At 44.7% G+C, this 20584-nt stretch overlaps 1 protein-coding gene across 5 annotated transcripts in view; it reads right to left on the bottom strand.

The window, feature by feature from the left end:
• The window catches only part of tpm2 (tropomyosin 2 (beta)), a 23263-nt gene extending 2679 nt beyond the window's left edge, over positions 1–20584 (bottom strand). Inside the window, exons 1-9 of one of the 5 annotated variants that reach the window (XM_086188128.1) lie at positions 20353–20584; positions 14589–14714; positions 11324–11457; positions 11018–11135; positions 10781–10851; positions 5927–6002; positions 4349–4411; positions 4169–4238; positions 886–1205 (exon numbers count right to left, since the gene is read on the bottom strand). In XM_086188128.1, coding sequence (XP_086044254.1) covers positions 1123–1205; positions 4169–4238; positions 4349–4411; positions 5927–6002; positions 10781–10851; positions 11018–11135; positions 11324–11457; positions 14589–14714; positions 20353–20466 — 855 coding nt within the window. In that variant the 5' untranslated portion in view covers positions 20467–20584 and the 3' untranslated portion in view covers positions 886–1122. Of the gene's footprint in view, positions 1–885; positions 1206–4168; positions 4239–4348; positions 4412–5926; positions 6003–8437; positions 8514–10780; positions 10852–11017; positions 11136–11323; positions 11458–12360; positions 12540–14588; positions 14715–20352 lie in introns of those variants that run through there. The other 4 variants (XM_086188129.1, XM_086188127.1, XM_086188132.1 and 1 more) reach the window with 4 other exon arrangements.

Genomic DNA, 20584 nt, shown 5'->3' with positions numbered 1-20584 from the left:
ACTCCCTCTGATATGTCATCTGATCCTGTGTGTGTGCCCTGATCATCTATGCTGTCATAACCTTAACCCCTACTTATAAACCTATGAAAATAAGAATTTTTTCTCGATTTAAATCCTAGATTCTGAACTAAACCTGCTGAGCCACAGTTTAATGTTGTGGTTCAGTTGTGCAACCCTGGATGAGGCACTTCCAGAATGACTCATGGTGACAGTAAAACCGCGAGGCAAAGGGGACGAGTGGGCCAGGGAGCAGCTGGAGGACAACTCTTACCTCAAGATGAAGACCCAGATTTTACAGGGAGGGGCTGTTGATTCAAGGTCAGGACTGGTATGTGGAGAAGTGTCTTTGGTTGTGACATGATTTGTTTAGATGATAACAAAAAGGGAAGACTTGATCCTTTTTGTCAAAAACAAATGATTCTGAACAATTAACTAAGAAACTGTTGTGTTTGGTTCAATGTATTTTCAAACTAACAAATCACTAACATCTGATCAACTTTATGCTTTTCCAAAAGTAAAAAGGTACAAAATACAACAAATCTCATCAATTATGTTATCTAAACAGAAAACTGAATGTCTTTTTTCATGAAGGGCCAAGTAGTCATGAAAATGTAAAAAAAAATGTGCGAACTCCTGTGCAAAATCCTGAATCTGTTCCAAAGTACATATCTTCTAGGCATTCCGTGGACTGCAAAGTAAGAATTTCATTGTACAGGGAAACATGTTTCCATACCGTGCATATGACAAGAAACACGTTGAATCTTTGAATCTTCCATGTTCCAAACGACACTGAATGAAACCAAGTGTTCTAGGTGGGAGGACCTACTCATACACTGACTACAGATGTTGAGGAGAATGGAAGAGAAAGAAGGCAGAAGACTGGAGGGAGAAAGAAAAGTCCAAAGAGCTTTAATACATGTATTACAGTGGGGTTTGGCACAGACACTTGAGAGATAGATGGAGGAAACCCATCGATAGGTTCCCTCTGCCCTATACAGCAGCTGGGGGAGGTTCTGCTTATTGCACCGCTTCTAGAACCTTCTAGCCAAGAATACCAGTGTGGAATGAAACAGAACAGCAGCAGGAGGAAAAGAAGGAGGAGCAGACAGGAAGTGAGAAGGTCTACAGTGTAGTCATGTCGTTGAGGGCCAAGTCCAGCTCCTCGCTGAGAGCCTTGCCCTTCAGCTTCTGAGCATACACTTCATCTGCAGGAGGGGAGACACACACACACACACAGAAACACGAATAGAGACGGTTCAGACACACACACACACACACACACAGAATGTAGTCAAAGAACAGAAGAAACATACATACCATCTAAAACAGGACCGACAGTGATGACATCAGCCACAAGTTTCACTGCTGGTAACATCATCATGTTTACCAAGGCAAGCAAGGACAAGTATAGACTCCCACCTGACACATCCCTGAACTCTACAGACAGGTGGATTCATGCAGTGTTAATGAACAAGCACCTCCAGGCACAACACATGCCACAGGGCAAGTTTAGCAAACATCTTCAGTCAGCCCACCACACTACACCTGCAGCCACCGCCACACTTTTTATTTGTGTTACTCATCTGTGTGGTTTTTGGACGCTTCTGGAAAATCCATTCATTCCAGCACTAAAGACATTTTCTTTTCTGACCCAGACACCAGCCTCATTGGTTAAAGGGCTGCAGCACTCAGGCAGATATGAACAGCAGCTCTGTTCATACAAAAATACAGGCTACAAAATAAAATTACCTACAGAATGAACTTGCGTTATATCAAAGACGCGTGGTCTGCTGCAGCCATATTGCTTTGCTATTTCTGGACAGCAGAATACATCTGTGTCGTAGATCAAGAAGAGGCTGATCTTTGGTCAGCTCTGAAAAAAAACCTGCATCCTTGTTACCCTGACCAACCTTTAATGCCCCTTTCACACTGAAAAACGCATGTCAATGCGGGTTCTTGTACCCGCGTTTGTTCGGCATCAGGGCGCATTCAAGCTTCCAGCAAACAGGAGTCTGAGTTCTCGCTGTGACAGCTGCGTGCCTGTGTTTTTCTCTCTCGTACGTCATTGGGCTGGCAAAGACATCATTACACGTAAAAGTGCGCCTTGTCTGAAAATGTCGATGATTTTCCCATTAATCTATGTGTCCCGTACAATTCCATACGTCAGCAGGAAGACTGATCTTATGGCAGAGGCCAAAACTTTATTGAGAGATGAGTGAGCAGCTCTCACAGCGCGGCCCAATTTTTTTTAATTTTTTTTCTGGAGCTTCCACAATGACAGCCTGACAGGCAGCACAGTGACAAAATCAGAATGCGAAAGGGAGGACGCGTGAAACCTGAGACAACACAGGTTGCCTTTTTACACTGCAGGCGAGCCGAGCCGAGCCAAGGCGCTAAACATCCTGGTCGCTTGGTGAGTCAGTTGACGCGGGTCGAAATGCCGAGTCGACCCTTTCAGAGTGCCCAAACACCCGTGTTGACCCGTGTTTTTGGTGCAGTGTGAAAGGGGCTTAGGAGTGTGATGAGGGTCGTGGTGTCAAATGTCTTTGGTTTCGAGTGTTTGATGGATTTTCCTTGAACAAAACTTGCAAATACTATATTTTTCTTTCAGTCTCCATGTCAGCCAGATGGGAGACGAACAGCGTTCATCGCTCAGAGGAACTGTCACCTGTGTTGTTATTGTCCACATGCTGACGGTCAAGTCATTTAGAGCCTACCAGCTCATTAGGATCAGCGGCTGATCCATGGCAACAACCTTACCATACATTACTCTGTGTTTCCCTCGGTTTGCTGCACTCCCACCTTTTATCTATTTATTATTTCCTTTATAATAGGAGTGTTTCCTCTCTGAAAGTCATGTTGGGTCTAAACCTTTCATTCTGTGATGGAAGGACGGGTGCTGCTTGCCAGGGGGTGGGGCGACACAGGTGAGCTACAGCTTTTATTGTACCAGCACCAGGAGAGCTATTCTGGCTGCTGCTACTAGCAGTAAAGCTAATGTTAGCATCTGGCCACCAGTCCTGCGTTGAGCCTGTGTGAGGTTTTTTTTTTTTTTTAAAAAGGAGGTATTTTTCCCTGTTTGTCAGAGGTAGACATGACATGTTCTCCTCCACCCTCCTCTGTCTGGTTGTGGGTCTGTCTGTGCGCGCAACTCTGTGTGTGTGTGTGTGTGTGTGTGTGCGTGCGCATGCCTGCAATGCGAGTAGGGGCAAAGTCATCACAAAACAGACAACAGAGGAGAACCTCACGTGAAATGAAACCTTTGCATTAGATCAATAACATAAACCCAATATAACGGCAGGGGAAACACTGAATTATAGGATAGACCCTCATGGGGGTGCTGTAACAAACCAAAATTCAGAATCAGCTCAAGCTTTTCTTCAGTGACACATCTTTCTGAAACATGCAGGTGTGCTTGGATTTCTGTGGCTCTACAATGATGTCACATGAAACATTTCACACTACCGTTGAAGTGTCTAACACCTACCAATGCGTCAGAAGTCAGCAGGCTCATGCAGCTGATGGTGGTGCAGACGTTTGGTCTGCTACTGTGAGGGATGATGTGTGCTCGCTCGACCCTCACTGATAAACGCTCGTACCACACGCTGGCAACGCCAGTCTCCTCAACGTAGCAGCATCATTTAGCTGAAGACTGTCCCACCAGACAGGAAGTCAAAACAATACTACAACGACCCAGACTGGCATTCCATTGATATAGATGTATATGATGAGAAAATCCCATCAAATAATCTCAACGTGTAAAACAATACACACATTAGATCAATAACCTGAACTCTGATAGGAAGCAGTTGATTCCAAGAATAAAACGGTGTTCTCATTACAACCCATTCACACTAGAACTTCCTGTGAATACAGTTACTTCCTGATATGTTCCTGTCTACCACTGCTTGTTGGTGCAGCAGAGTCAGTCTTCTACCTTGGCAGGTTGGTATGTGAATAAATAAATAAACACACACACACACACACACACACACACAATCATTGAAACCTCTCACACTGTTGTGAAATCAAAGCGTACACCAGTACACCCCACAACATGTGGCTGATTTAAGTGGTTATGTGTCAGAGGAGCAGTCAGGCAGCAGGATGAGTAGTGTGCTGATGTTATTGTTACAGATGTGACATGGTGGCAGGGGCAACACAATACCTTCCAAATCATCGATGGTCTTCTCCAGCTTGGCCACAGACCTCTCAGCAAACTCTGCACGTGTCTCGGCCTGAAACACACAAATTCTTTTAGTTCATGTAGACACACATGCATGCGTGTAGTACGCACCAGTCACAGAACCCAGGAGAACCACTAGAACTGTGAGTGAAGACATCTCACCTCCTTAAGTTTGTCAGTAAGAACTTTAATTTCTTCTTCATATTTATCCTCCTTTTGTGAGTACTGAAATACACAAATGAAAAACGGCTCATTAAAGTACATTCTCGACTATCAAAAACCCAGAATTAAGTGTGAGTGATTACAATGTCATTTAACTTGTTTGTGCCTCTCATGTCGTTATAACAGGCTGATAATATTGTGTTTTTTACAACAAACACCAAACTGAAACCTTAGAGGTCCTGAAACCCGGCAACACTTTGAACCAGTGTTTTTATGATCAGGCAATGATCAGGACACTTGATCTGTGACATCACGAGCATAGGTGGGCCAATTTGATGCAAGTTTATCAAATATAAACTTTGCTTCTTGGCAAAGAGAATAGAACTTGCATCTAAACTTCCTCCTTGTGATCTTTTCAGTATAATACCTCATCAATGCAGCATGATGCTACCTGATGCAGCTCAAACTCACCATGATGACTCGAGCAGAGTCCTCTCAGTGACTGATTTGGACTTGAAGACTGTGGACTTGGGACTCAGACTTAGACTCAAACTCAGGTAATACCAGGGGTGAAAGTGAGCTGGAACGCAGTTCTGGTAAAATATTCACGGCCGAAACGGAGTTCCGTTAAAAACGGAGGAGAAGGGAGCTGTCAAAGTCCTTTATTACATAAAGAAAATGACATCTGAAGGCGCTTTCACACTGAATGCGGCGCGCTGCGCGGGCTTGTGTTGCTGGGCTTGGTTTGCGCTCATGTGACGTCACAGCGCGCCCACATACACATGAATGGACTCTTCCCCTGCGCAGCCTGCGCCTTGCGCAGTCAATGTGAAACCGCCTTGACACGGAGTCTTGCGCATGAGCGCATCTCCGCATGCGAGGCGTTTCTGGTTGGCTGACAGACGGACACGTGGGTCACGTTACCAGCATTGTTAGTGTTGATTGGTTAAAACCACACTGTTCTGCTTTCACGGAACGAAAAAAAGAACGAAAACAAAACAGGGCAAAATCAAACTAGTGATTGTCCTTGAAATGTTCCTCATGTTTTGTGTTGTCTCTCACTGTAAAGTGTAAACTGATATTTTGCTAAATGAATCACTGAGTGATGTTGATGATCTGTGTCTTCATGTCTGCCTGCTCCCTGCTGTCAGCACTGTGGTGGGCAGTGACTGTACAAAGAAGTTTACAAAGCATTTCCAGGGGTCGCGCGGGAAGGGCGGGGCTATGAGGGTGCAGTTGTGAGGGGAACAGACACCCGAAAACTAATAAAAATCATTCAAAACCCATTAAAAACCGTAAAGCGGCGGCAGCGGCGGGCACTTTTCTTTTTAAAAAGACTTTTAAGCCACTTTCACCCCTGGGTAATACTGACTTGCTTGGACTTGACTTGCAATTTTGAATGTGGACTTGAACACTTGGGACTCAAGACTGACGCGATACTAACTCACACTTATGAATTGGTGATTGAACTACAACACTGGTATTAGTGCATACACTATGAGATACATAGACATGAGCATGAACAGGTTCTTCACGAGTGTCAAGCACAGAGGCTTCATGCTCCGCACGCTCCTGTACCTTCTCAGCCTGAGCCTCCAGAGACTTCAAGTTGTTGGTGACATTTTTCAGCTCTTCCTCAAGGTCACCTGATTTACTGGGCAATAGAAGAAAGAGGGAAGCAAGAAAAGAAAAAAGGAGTAATTTGAAAGGTAAGAGAGCAGAAGAGATTAAACCCTGGGCAGCTTCTTAAATGTTAAAGTCACTATATAAGGCTGATGTAGCTCATTAAACTAGCCTAGTGGAACACAGCCTACATCAAGCTATACTGTATATCTCTATCTCTCGATCCATCTCTCACTATCACACACACATATATATATATATACACGTATATATACGTGTATATATACGTATATATATACACATGTATATATATACACGTATATATATACATGTATATATACATATATACACATATATACGTATATATACGTATATATACACACATATATATATACACATATATATATATACACACATTATATATATATAATATATATATACACACACTCGTGTGTGTGTGTGTGTTTGCGCGCGCCCATTGTTTGTATCCAGCAGGAGAGTCTTTGCCCTCCCTACCTCTGGGGACTGACGTAGTACTACATTTACCCCTCAAATTACGGCGTGCAAACAAACTCAGCAACTAAAACTTCATTTGGTTTTGCGGTGACGTTTCGGCTGAAAACAGTTGACCGTGTGGAGAGGAGATTGGGTCAAAAATGACTGGTCCAGTGTTCACTTTATCACCTTCAATTTGTGCACCTTAAGAAGACAGAGACGTTCCTGTTAACGAGGTGAGCAGAGGGTCAGCACGCTCACTGCTCACATCAGAACGTTGGAACAGAGGAAAACATCCCCTGAAAATGGCACCTGCGACTGGGTTCAACTGTTATTTGTGGTAGCCTCCGTTCAGGTCCCTATACTCTCCTCAGTAGTTTCTGAGTGAGGGCAGAAGCAGTTCCAATGTGCAGGTTGAACCTCGAATGCGGACTCCTTCTGTTAAAACAATCTTGTTTAACATCTGAAAGCGTTGATGGGGGTTTCCACACTCCTGGTTAGTGTCAACGGCTCCTTGAGTTGGGAGCTACTGGGCTGGACGTGTGCCTATGTGGTGGTCTGAGGGTATGACCAGAGGGAATGCTGGACCGACCTAACACGTATCTCATGACTGTCGGGACAATTCAACAGTTTCTGTTTGTGTTGAAACACTGTCATCTCGTGGTCACTTAGAGGGACACACCACATTAACTATCATGTAAGGTACCACACAGTCTAAGCTACTTTCTCAATAAGTAATCAGCAGCCTACAAAAGATGCTAAAGATATTAAAATTGTCACTGTGGCAATGTTCAGTAGATATAATGAGCCCTGATTAACAAGGAGGGCACTAAATGTCTGAATCTGTGAACCAAGTTAAATATTGGCCAGCGGAAATCCTCCTCAATATAAAGTTTTTTTTTATTTAAATGAAATGAATCCTGAGCTCTAAATCCACATATACATTCCTGCTATTTAAATATGTACCATTCAAAGGAAATATCTCATTTTAATATATACATTGATATTATGATTGCTATTTTTGCATCCTTAATCTCCTTTTACAACCCGTTTAAATGGTATGGTGGGATTTTTTCCAGGGATCTGTATTAAAAAAAAAAATCTTGTCTTGAGTCTGTGGATGATACTGTGCCAGTTGGGTGCCTCTGCAGATCCATAACATTTAGTTGATAATACAATTTTTGCCCTGGTGTAAACTAAGAAGAGTGAAATGTGCCTCATGTCAAACCGCTAACACCCTAAGAGGAGTCCCTCTAAGCTGAAAGGAAAACCTCATTGGACTCGTTCCTTAAAATGCACAGAAGGGATGCGAGAACAGGGATGTCGCTGTCGTCTTCAGACGCACCGATCTGACGAGTTCATTTGAACACTGAACTGGATGTTTTCAATCCAATCTGTGTTCCAGAGAACCAAAGATCCAAGTTACTTCAGCTCGCCTTGTTATGTCCCGCCATCTCTCTCCCTCCGTCCACGTCCTTACGTGTAGAATTACACTGTTCTCACACTGAATGTGAAGCAGATTTTCCCCTTGTTTCATTTTCGAGAGCTTGGTCACTAGATCGTTCACTTACATGTGATTTAAATGTGGCTTTAGTGCGCACCTCTGGACACGTAATTCTGTCTGTTACATTCGCTGGTAACTGCACCTGAGCCAATTGCACCTGGCAGACATTCTCAGTTATTGGTCTGAATCGGAATTCTACCAGAAGAGTCGCTTCAGGCTCTCAGTGTGAAAGCTTAGTCCATGAATGATACATTCTGTGAAATCGCTACATTTCATTTAAATCCAATGCATGAAATTTCAGGTTAGGTTTGTTTTTGGTTTGTTTTCTTTGGTTAATTTTTTCTGATAAGGAGAAGAATCCCAGCAGCTGGAGGACGGAGCAAGTGAGACAGAGGACAGACAGACAGGTGGAGAGACTGCAGGAGTGGAAGGCAGCAGCAGGTCACGGTTACATCCACAGTAACTACCTCTTCCTCTCCACACATCATGGACTTGAAACTCTGGTCCATGGTCCGGAGCTCCTCCTCCAGCTCCCTCACCCGCCTGCCGGGTTAGTCCATAGCCGGGACAGTGGACAGCGCAGCCAGAAAACATTACATCCCGTACAGGTGGCGGCGACGGCGGTGGTGAATTCACGCATGCATGACATGAAAACACACAGAAGGAGAGCACAAACACACACATTCAGGTCTCCCTGTGATTAGTGCAGCTTGTGATCCACACGTGTCACCATGAAGCTAAATCATGTTTTACAATAGTACTGTCATGAAAATGTGCATCATCAATTAGGCAGATAAAGAAATGGAGGAAAATAATAATTGGGGCAATTTATGAACAAACCAAGTGAGGATGTGAAGTAACAACAATTGGTTTGGACAATTTCTAAGATAAAACGAAGAAATGGATGCTGGAAACAGGAAATTTGCTCCATCGAGGAAGAAACCCAAAAACTACCGGCTTATTTTCCCCTTAAATACATCCACATTAGCAGGGTTCCGGGTCGCTGCTCATGCGGACAACCGGGGCTCAGAGCAGTTTGAGCTGCCTTTTTCTTCTTATTTTGCCTTTGTGTGTTCCGTTTCCAGCGATGCCCGCGGAGTCGAGGTGAGCTCATTGGAAGTTACTGCCTTTCTACTTTCACTCTTTTCATAATTCTCTCCCGTTCACAGCTGCTAACATAAACGCTGGCCGGCTCCAACATGAGAGCCGCCATCTTGTTTGTTTCACTACTACCTCTACAGCACGACTACTTCCATCATGCACTTTACAAGGGAATTCTGCTAACCCTAGGAGGTACAGACTTCCTTGGACTTCCTTACCTGATGTATGTTGTTGTTGTTGTGTAACCAATTGTACCGCTCTCCGCTCCCTTAATTGCCCCCCCACAGGTATAAATCAAGTTTTCTGAATCTGAAAGTAGGGCTGGGCAATATATTAATTTTATTGATTAGTTTGAATTTGCACTTGACGTTGATTTATTTTGATGAAAATCAACTTTCTCTTCAACACCCTCCACCAACGCTCCCTGTTAGACTCCAGTAGTTCAGAGTGTGCATCCCCCATGTGCTTGATATACTAACAAGATTGATTTCATTCCCAAGAAAGGAAAAGTATCTTCAGTTATTTGGAATGGTTCGGGTTTGTGGAGTCAACACCTTGCTCCAAAGAGTGTTTAAAGGCTGTTGCTACCAAAGGTAGCAGTTTTACCAGTTTACTGCAGCACCTCAAACAGAGGCATGCTGCCAAGTGGGAGAGGTGTTGCTCCCTACGAAAAGAACAAGATTGCGACAGCCCAAGCACCACCACCAAAAACCAACCTAGTGTCTTGGAAACATTTCCAAACTGAATCCCATATGATGAGAAAGGGGCCTGGTGGAAAGCAGTCACAGATGCAGTCCCGAGGTGTACTGCAAAAGATACGGTGCCCATAAACACCATGGAAAAGCCAAGGTTTATTCACCTGCTGAAATTTTTAGACCTCAGGTATGTGCTTCCAGTCTGCAAACATTTTTCTGGTTGCCTTGCCTCAGCTGTATAATAGTACACGCCAAAGGATCACTTTGGAGCTGGAAGGGGTGTCCAGCAGAGTCATGCAGCCCTACCTAAATTTAACCTTTGCATTTTGTTAGCAACAACTGGACTCTGTGAAGCGTCTGCCGCGAAACCGCTGACTTTCCCAATGACACTAAGAGGAAATAATTGCCCAGGGACTAAAAGACACTCTGAGCTCATGGAATCTTGCTGAGGACTGACCCACCTCCAAAAAACTGGAGATTTTTTGTTTAGGCCATATCGCCCAGCCCTATTAGTAAGGTAAAATGAGCTAGACGAGGTCCAAGAGAGGTCGGCGCTTGGCTCCAAGAAACACAGAATGATTCAAGCTGACTTCACTTCAATGTCTCCGAACTGTGAGAGAGTAACTTAAATACAAGTCGTCTGGTCGAGTCAGTGCCAAGCTTCTGTACCAGTTCTGTTCAATAGAAGAGCAGCTCATTTTACTGCAGTCGAAAATCATGACCTGTTACACAAAGTCTAAAACACCAAATCCAATCGTTAACGAATCCTCACATTAGCTTGAACCGTCCAAATGGAGGAGAAATGACTTGGAGCAAGACATTAAAAACAAAATAAATCACATTTTCAATGAATCAGTGCATGAATGAACAAACATGAGTTGGAGGGTGATCACATGGATTCATGCAACACACAGTCAACAATGTGGACATGACATGTTGTCATAGTGGTGACTTCTACCATGACGACATGAATAATGTATCACAGCTCTTTTGTCAGTGTGAGTGTTGACTTACGCCTCGGCCACCTCAGCACGCTCCTCAGACCGCTCCAGGTCGCCCTCCAGAATCACCAGTTTACGTGCAACCTGCCAGAAACCAGCACACACTGAACACCTCCTCTTACTACACCAAACTCTGAGACAAGCCTGGCCAATGTGCAGGTCACTTCAGTCAAAATTATGAGTCTATGATCCATCAGTCAGACTGGCGTCATGCAGAGACACCACATGAGAGAAACTAGAGAGCCCCCACCTCTTCATATTTGCGGTCAGCCTCCTCAGCGATATGTTTGGCCTCCTTCAGCTGCATCTCCTGGATCTCCATTTTCTCCTCATCCTTTGTTGCCCTGTTCTCAATGACCTTCATCCCTCTAAAGGGTGAGGCAACAACAGTTGGTCAGTCACTACAGTCAGTATTCTTGGGAGGGGGGGGCTTTCCCTTTTCAGCACTCTTGCTCAATATTGGGCAGATTCCAACAATTGGTCATTTTGATAATAGTGAAAGAACACAGGCACTGATAAAGGAGGAGTGAAACATGCAGGAGGAGTGATACAGCACCTCTCACTCTCATCGGCTGCTTTCTCTGCCTCCTCCAGCTTCTGCAGCGCTGTGGCCAGTCTCTCCTGAGCCCGGTCCAGCTCCTCCTCCACCAGCTGGATGCGCCTGTTTAGAGATGCCACCTCAGCCTCCGCCTGCACACGCACGCGCACACACACACAATCACATTAGTAACTGTCCATATGCAGAAAGAGCAATAGGGACTTTGATTATATCAAACACACACTGAGTCTGCACTGCATACTAGAGACGCTCGGAGAACAAAGACATCCAACAACACGTCATGACATCATCAGCTCCATCATTATTTCCTTGCAGCTCAGCCCTGTCCTCCGCCTCGTAGGCCACCTGCTGCAGCGTCTGGATTTTCCTTTTCACTGACAATCACACTTCAGGCCTTGACAGTGTTTAAATAGTTTTCTATCTTCAACACTCGACCCATATTCAGAGCAACGGATCATATTGTTGACTGATTCTCTAACAAAGTTTTGACGAGCTTCCCAAAGTCAATCTTAGGGGTGCAATGTTTTACTATTTGGCATTAAAAACTGCATTTAAAAAAAAAAACCAAAACGTTCACATCAATTAATCCAAACGAATATCGGCTGATTATATCAGACAGCAAATTAACCAGTTAATCGTTACTAAGAGTACAGCTTGTGTAGTCTGAGGGAGTAGTTAGTACTTGGTGCTGAGCAGTTGTTGGGAGCATGAAAGTTTTTTTCAAGTTAAAAATTACAACAGTAGGACCAAACAGTCAGTTATTCCACCAAATAGTTTAAGCGATTTCAACAATGTTGTCATGGGAACAGTACTCCGGAAGCTCGCCGCGGTACCTCCGGTCACATTAATTCACCTTTAACCTTGAGCATTAGTTTTGACAGAAGTTTAAATGTAATAAAATGTAAGAGTTCTAATTCATTTAAAATGTAAGTCTCTCATAGGGGAGCTCAGGACCTCCTTCTAATCAGAGTTAGAATCGTAATTAGGGAGCTTCCGGTTTAGCGCTCTTCAGACAGGTGTGTTCGGGGTGTTACCGCCTCGCGGGCCTGCCTCTCCATGTCCGCCTCCCGCAGAAGCAGCTCGGCCCGGTCCTCCGCCTCATAGGCCACCTGCTGCAGCGTCTGAATTTTCCTTCTCACCGCGTCTATGGACGTCAGAGCCGCCATGATGCGGTTCTCCGCTCCGCTTCTCTAATGTTGTCACGGTGTTACCGTGGCAACAGTGCAGCGAGGCCAGAATTTACCTTTCCGGTCACAACTTCAAAATAAAGCGCGCTTGGCCTCTCTTTGAACGAGAATTATGAGTATATATACACACACACAATACTTATATATCAGTGGCGATTGCTCTAAGACTGCCTAAAATGTCACCCAAAAACAAGTGGTGAAATATGTACTACTGTGTGTACATTTCATTGACTAAATACGCGCTAGAAAGCCTTCCTCTTTAGTTCAGAATCAGTGACTTATCACAGGTAACCGGCGCCACTTCCTTCTCATTCATCCCCGCAGCGCCACAGCGCTTCACACAGGCGGACGCTCAGCTGCTACTGACTTCGATGGGGAAGCGTACAGTGGGTTGTTCCACTGCGGCGAAACTCATTTGAGACGTCCTGTGGTCCAACTGCGTGAAAGGAGTTCAGGCAGGTCAGTTTTATTTATATTATTACAAATAATTGCTCAAGTTTTCTCAATAAATTTAGTTTTATCAAAAAAATTGTCTTCACTTTTAACTTTATAACTTGAAACTATCTAAATATATTTTCCATCAGATTTTTTATACGGGTCAAAGCAGACATCCGTCCCCACTGATCCTGGATCTGCTCCATGTTCTTGCCTGTTAAAAGGAAGGTTTTCATCACCACTGTTGCAGGATGTGCTTGCTGATGGAGAATTATTGGGTGTAAATTCATTAAAGGAGTGAGGTACTGGACCTGCTCTACTTGGACAGAGTCAGGAGATACCTTTGTTGTGATTTGGTGCAATAAAATAAAACTGACTTGACTTGACTATACATCAATATTCTACTTTTCTGGAAAAAAAAACAACCTCACATGAAAGCAGGTTTGTTTTGGAAACCTTTTACAGCCCACTAGGGGGTGCTCACAGTCCAACCTAGGCTGAAGCCAGTGGTTGAGGCTTCGGCGGTGTGAGCCAGAGTGCACTCCAGGGTGATGTGTCCACTGATTCCTTGGTGGGAACTGGTGCCACTGGGGTCACTGGGGCTTTGGTCCTCCTTGGGGCCACAGCCAGCTCCTTAGTCTTTGTCACACTGAGCTACAGATGGTTCTGCCCACACCGTGAGACCGGCTTCCCTCCACTCTCCTATACTCGCCCCTGCTGACACACCCAGCTACAGCAGGGTTGTCTGAGTCTCATCTCCATGACATCCATCCTGGACCTGGAGGTCAAGAATCTATCTAAAATCTAATCTATAATCGTAAGAACCTGGGGAAGACTTAAAGCCTTGTGGGCCTTATGGAACGCTTCATGGCTTTAAAACATTGGAGGATAATTTGACTCATGTTGCCAAATGTTACATCAATTAACTGGTAATTTCCTGTTTGTCGTACAAAGACTACATCAAGTATACAACTCAGCTGACATGAACTGATACAATAACCGTTGTCATGAGTCCAGTATGAGTATAAGAGTAATCTAAGTATAAACTGCAGTACTACTTCATGTATTCAGGAGATGTTGATGAGCTGAATTCCTACTGACACACTCATGGAAGCAGTGGATGCATAAACAAGTGCATTGCTCTCATTCTTCTCCATCTTTGGTCAAATGACTGAGTGCAGCCTCTCAGCACAAATAAGACAAGTCCCCCCTCCTCTCTCTCTCTCGTCACTTCACCATCTCACTCCATCATCAGTCAGAGAGGCTGGACTCACTCATGTCCTCAGTTCTGACTCACACACACACACACACACACACACACACACACACGGCTGTCCAGTCATGGCAGATGTGGAATAACCTCAACCTTCAAGTCTCAGTCAAGTCACCATTGTCAGAACCAAGCAACCCGGGTCCCTGTAACAGGTCAAGTAGAGTCATGTGATAATCTGATTATCGGCCCGTTTGTGATGGTTTTCATTCCAGCTTGAACTGGCTGGTACACTGATATAAAGGAAATGAAGCGAGTGGCTCCAGACCTGTTAACAAATGTTAGCTAGTCTGATGATGTCATAAAGTTGTAGAGTATCTGATCAGAGAGCGTTCTGATCATCTGGAACATTCCAGAGTGACACACTCACATCTGCTGCCTTCTTCTCAGCCTGCTCCAGCTTCTCCTGGGCATCCTTGAGCGACTCGGAGTATTTGTCCAGCTCATCCTCCACTCCTTTCAGCTTCTTCTGCAGACCCAGCAGCTCCTCTTCCAGCTACACACACACACACACACACACACACACACACACACACACATCAGATAGTGCTGCTTGAACAGAGCCCTCTTCAGTCATGAACCATCTTCAAGGACCTGTACATTTTTAAATTCCACCCTAACACAGGCTGTCGAAGCAGGTTCCTCTCACACTAAAACACAGTCCTGAGGCAGCTCTGGGGAGCAACTGGCCACAAGAGTGAAGAGGTGGATCAAAACAGGATAACAGGGTGAGTGAGACGATGGTACGAGGGAGTGTTCCAAAAATCAGTTGTGTTTATCCTGTTTTTAGAAAAAAAACGATATTCATAGAACTGTTTGCATTGGAACATCTAACATACAGGTTTCTTCTTCACCAGAGGACGACCCTCTAGTAGTGATCCAGTAGACATCTTAAACTACTAAATCACACTCCCCTCCCAATACTCTACTATAGGACACTCCTAATATTCTATCACAATCCCAATGATCTATCACACTCCTAATACTCTAATGACACTGCTTCACACTACTCTATTATGTGATACTCTAATACTCTGATATATGACTCTCCTCTAATATATCACACACCTAATACTGTACTATATCACACTCCCATCACATCAATATATCACACTCCTAATACTGTACTATATCACACTCCCATCACATCAATATATCACACTCCTGATACTCTAAAAGTTGACACTCCTAATACTTGTCCTTCATAATAACCGAAGCACTCTTTACAGTGTTACTGCAACATGTTTCCAGAGGTTAGCACATCTCTGTTCTCTCACTGGAGGTTTTGTTTCCCACGTCTGTAAACACAGACCTGGACACACACATCCATTTTTAGAGAAAAGTTTACAACCACTGCAACTTTGGTTTTGGAAATTTGAATCTTTATTTCAAAACTTTTTTTTTTTTTCTGACGGTTTCTTTCGTGCTGCGACCCTTAACGGGATAAGTGGAAGAAAATGAATGGATGGATGGATGGTTTCTTTCACCACTGCACGGTGGTGCAGTGGTCAGCACTGTCGCCTCACAGCAAGAAGGTTCTGGGTTCCAGTCCCGGCTGGAGCACAGGATCTTTCTGGGTGAGTCTCCATGTTCTCCCTGTTCCTGTGTGGGTTCTCTCTGGTACTCCAGCTTCCTCCACAGTCAAAAGACATGCAATTGGGGACGAGGTTAATCCAGACTCTAAATTAACCGTATGGTATAGATTGATAGAATGGCTGATAGGCTTCGGCGACCCTTAACAGGAAAAGCGGTAGAAAATAGATAGAAAGATGGTTTCTTTCCATTCCAGGGACTGGCCCACATGGCTGGAGTGAGGGAATCACATGTTCTCAGTTCGGTTTGAATCACTGAAAGAGAAAAACCGCTGGGACGCTGGAGGTGGGACAACTCTGGACCTACTCTTTGCTCTCTGATGATGTACAATCACATGTTATGTTTCCAAGTGGTTGGGATTGGCAGAATGCTCCACCAATGACTGACAGGCAAATCCTTGGTGCCATGTTTGTGTCGTCTGCAGTTATCTGACTTAAGTGTGGCTTCATTTTTGTATAAATCCTGTTTAAATTAAACTACAGAATAAAAATACACATATTTAAAAAGGCCTATATCTTATCAAAGTTGTTAAACTTTTTTGTTTTTCAAACTGTATTGTTAGTCTCAGAAATAGAGGACATTGTGACATCATGGCAGTGCCACTGAGCTCCCAGAGAGCATCAGCAGGAACTCTGAGTGTAGAGCCGATCCTTCGATCCTTCCACATCCCAACTCTTCATCTCAGACGTCTTGTTTTCCACGGACTCATTTTCAAATATTGTTCCAGCAAGTGTCCATCTGCAACAACAGCTTGAGGGACTATAAAAAGCCAATTGTAAATGACAGTGAGGCGGCTGGAGCACAATGTCCCCGGCACAGATGTCTGTCCGTCTATATCACTTCTGACAGTCTCGCCCAGCCTGCAACCATGTAAGGCCTCACAGTCACAAATAGCCCGGGAATCCTGATCCCACCGTCGGCTTTGTGGCAACCACCAGACCTCACTGTCTCTGTGCGGGAGCAACAATTCAAAGAAGGTGGGGGTCTTCAGAGGAAACACAGAAATAGACATGCCACGCCAGTATTAAATGGTCCCAGACAGAGAGAGGGGATGCAGGCATTGTGATATCTACGAGCAGGGATCCTCCGGTAACAAATGTGAACAGTTGCATAGTTGAATAGTTGCTGTCTATTCATAGATCGGGACCTGATCCTGTCAGTTAGCCTGGAGCTGACAGAACTACCCAGCAGCTCATGTACCAGGAAGATCATCACCTCCGTCAGCTGACACAGCTGGATGAGGCAGGAAGTCTGTCCGAGAGACGCGAACCAAGAATATGACGGGTCATCATATGGGGACTATTCCTGGGTGGAAACCATAGACGATACCCAACCAGAATATTCCCTGACAGCATGCGCCATCACACCCAAACCCCAGTAAATCTGATGCACTGGCCAGATGTATCATCCATCCAGCTGTGTACAGCGTGTGTTACACCCGACTGCTGCAACAGACACTGGGGGAATGTCCCAGTATTTGAATTTCAGCAGCATTTTCGACCTGTTTTGTTGAAAATGTGTGTAATTAATAATTATTGATTCAGGCCTTTTAGTAGGATAAGACAACAACTAAAGGACAAAGAGCTGTGGCTACAACAGCTCAGTTGTGTATTTTACTCTGTCTGCCCTTTGAAAGCCAAGAGATTTTTACTGGAATGAGCAAACGAGGAACTATTTGAGATTTGATGCGCATTTGTATTTTTTGAGCTTGGTGGACGGACGATGGAATACAGAGGACAACTGGGATGATGAGACAAGAAGATGAAACAAAACAAAACTATCAGGAGTGTTGTTTTATCCCTCAAAAGAAAGTTTGTGTTCAGGCAAAATTTACTCGAAGAAGAAAAAGAAGGAGAAGAAGACGAAAAGGAAAAAGAAGAAATGCTGATGGAGATGCAGAACAGGAGACAGATAAAGACACAAGGGGAGAAAAAAAGACAAGAAGGGGACAGGTGAAGAGGAACTCTGTTCATCAGTGTCTTTAGCATCCCGGGACACTCGTCCTGGCAGCACAGGGACAGAGACACTGAACTGGTTCCATCTTGCTAGCGACTGAGAACAAACTACCATACTGACAAACAGCAGCGGAGCATGATCAGGTGACCCTTACCACACCCCCTGCACGAGTAAGAGGAGACAACCTAGACTGGGAGAGGTGTGCAGCTGTGGTCCTCTGGTTAGGAAACTGTCCAAGACAAGCGTGGAGGGGGAGTTTCCAGTGGGAGGATGAGGTTTTGAAACTCAGGTACCAGTTGACTCATCCAAGCACACACCTCTTTGTTCCAGAAAGTTCACCAGTGATGTCAATGCAGTGGAAACAGGAACTGATGAGAAGAATGAAGGAGAACTGAAGGACCGGCTGACAGGACGAGAACGACATCAACAAGATCAAAACGTTGGGAAGTCACGGACCAGCATGTCGTAACGCAGTGTCTCGGACTGTTACAGCAGCCAGAACCAAAGTAGGTCTGTGATTTTTAGCAGTAACAGGTACCAGGAACTAAAATGATGAATCAAACTTCAGAATCATAACTGATCTGCTGCTTGTTTCAGCATCAACCAACACTAGTCTGCGTGTTACAGGACTGGAGGTCGTGGCGACGGTGCCCAATTTTGTGGATTCATATATGAGTGGCGATCCATCTCTGCTGCGTCGTGCCCTGGAATGAAGCCTTGGTGGGTACTGAATGGCTACATCTGTAACCCTGGTTCTCCAACTGCAGAGACTGATCCCTGTGCATATGGAGGATGGAGAAGAACTTCTAAGATCGAAGTTCCTGACACAGCTCATGACCAAAAAAGTCTGGTCACCATGCTGCTCGTATTCTCTTCCTGCTTGTCAGAGAGCATCTGGTCGTGATGACTGCTCGAGGCCCAAAGTGAGCTGGCACTGAGTTAAACCTCCACAAGTAACCAACTCACACAAATCACGGACATCGCTAGCAGCTGTCCTGCTGCTCACAACCGAGGCACCATCAGATCTGAATTCCAAAATATGATAGGCTGTTACTGCAATCCTTCAAACAAATGGCATCAATTTATAATACGTGTGTCGATGTTTTCATTATTATTTCATATATCTGCTCATTTCCAAGAAACTGATGAAAATCGTCCTAGTGATGACAGACGAGTGGCTTCTTTCTTGGCACATCCCACTTAGTCTCAGTGAGATTGTTCTAACAGTTTTTGTGTAAACCTGCTGATCGACAGGCTGATTGACAGGCCAGATCTTACGCATAGCACCTTTAAGTTGTCAGCATTCATTGGTAACTCCAGCCACAAGCTAGTGGTCATACCGGGTCAAGAGATGACGTTGGTTTGTTTTATCATGTTTAAACCTCACATTTCATCGGTAGAGGAACAGAGGGGGCTTTCTTCTCTGAGATGTCACAGGCTTACTGCTAATGGTGCCAAGCTCCAGCGCTGGGTTGACTTACACCTGCTGTGCGTAAGTTGAAACGTTGAACACAAAATCCAACTTAAGTCAGGGTTGATGGAAATACAAGCTTTTTAAAAGTTGCAACGACTGAAATAGTTCCAGCACTAGAAAACGTTCCAACTTGAATCTTCTCAGAGCCCTAAATAGGTGTCAAGTCTTCGGCAGCAGAAATGAATCTGCGAAGATTTGAGTGTAAGAGACACCAGCTGACAGGGCTGCTCCACGGAGGGCAGCCAGCCTCCTCTCAACAGCCTTGTGCAAGCGCCTCTAGTCGGAGAAACCATTTTCTCATCACTCAGAAGATGGAAGCAGCACAGAGACATGCAGGCAACTGTTCACAGCACCGGACCTGAGCAGTGCATCTCTAGAGGAAGTGGACCTCCTGCTGCCTGTCAGTTTGGCCTCATGTCTTTATTGCACACATGCCTGCATGTTCTTGTTTGTTTGACCCGATGCTGACCCTCTCATCCCTGTTGCTTTGTTCAGATTTATTTCATACCCTGATCAGTTTAGCCTCACACCTTCTGCGGCCAAAAAACCATCCTAATTCAAGATATGTATTGAAGTTAGGATTTCTGGACATACAAGAACTTAAATATCTAATTGTATATATCTTATTTGCATATTTATTCATCTGCCACTTCAAAAAACAAATAAATATGGTCTTACCTATGAGCGTTACCATCATTCACCTGCAGTGTGTTTCTCATGTCTTTAAAGACTGTTGTGTCAGGCAGACAGCAGTTTACTGCCGGTTTTGTTCTGAATGAACATGAAGTGTCTTTACTTCAGCGGCTGTGGAGAGTCTTCTCTGATTGATGGAGAGACGAAGGCATAATCTCTCTTCTGTCTGGTCTTGGACTCGTACGTGTCAACAACATGAAGACTTAAGCCTGATGAACCATGTTCTTATTAATGAATGTATTCAAGCTAATAACAAGATATCTCATTTACATATTTAAACATAACTTGTGATCAAATCCATAATTGTCTTAAAGCAAAAGTACCACTCGCATCTTCCGGGTTTATATTCGCATCTGACGGGAAGTCTCTGGGTCAGACGCAGAGACGCAGCGGGCTGAAGCAGCTCTCCGTGTCCCACCTGTTTGCACTTGTCCTCGGCTCCTTTCTTGTCGCCCTCGGCCTGCTCCGCTCGGTCGATGGCGTTCTCCTTATCCAGCTTCAGCATCTGCATCTTCTTCTTGATGGCCTCCATGGTTCCAGCGGCCGGGGGTCCTCAGCAGACGGAGACGGGGCAGAGAGCAGCAGCAGCAGCGGCGGTGTGACCTGACGGGGAGCGGCGGGTCGGTCTGATCACCCGCTCCAGCTGCGCC

The sequence above is a fragment of the Aulostomus chinensis genome, chromosome 19 (genome assembly GCF_037954235.1).
Source record: "Aulostomus chinensis isolate RoL2024-O1b breed Wild chromosome 19, RoL_Achi_v1.0, whole genome shotgun sequence".
Classification (NCBI taxonomy): Eukaryota; Metazoa; Chordata; class Actinopteri; order Syngnathiformes; family Aulostomidae; genus Aulostomus; species Aulostomus chinensis.
This window is presented reverse-complemented; position numbering and strand designations above follow the sequence as displayed.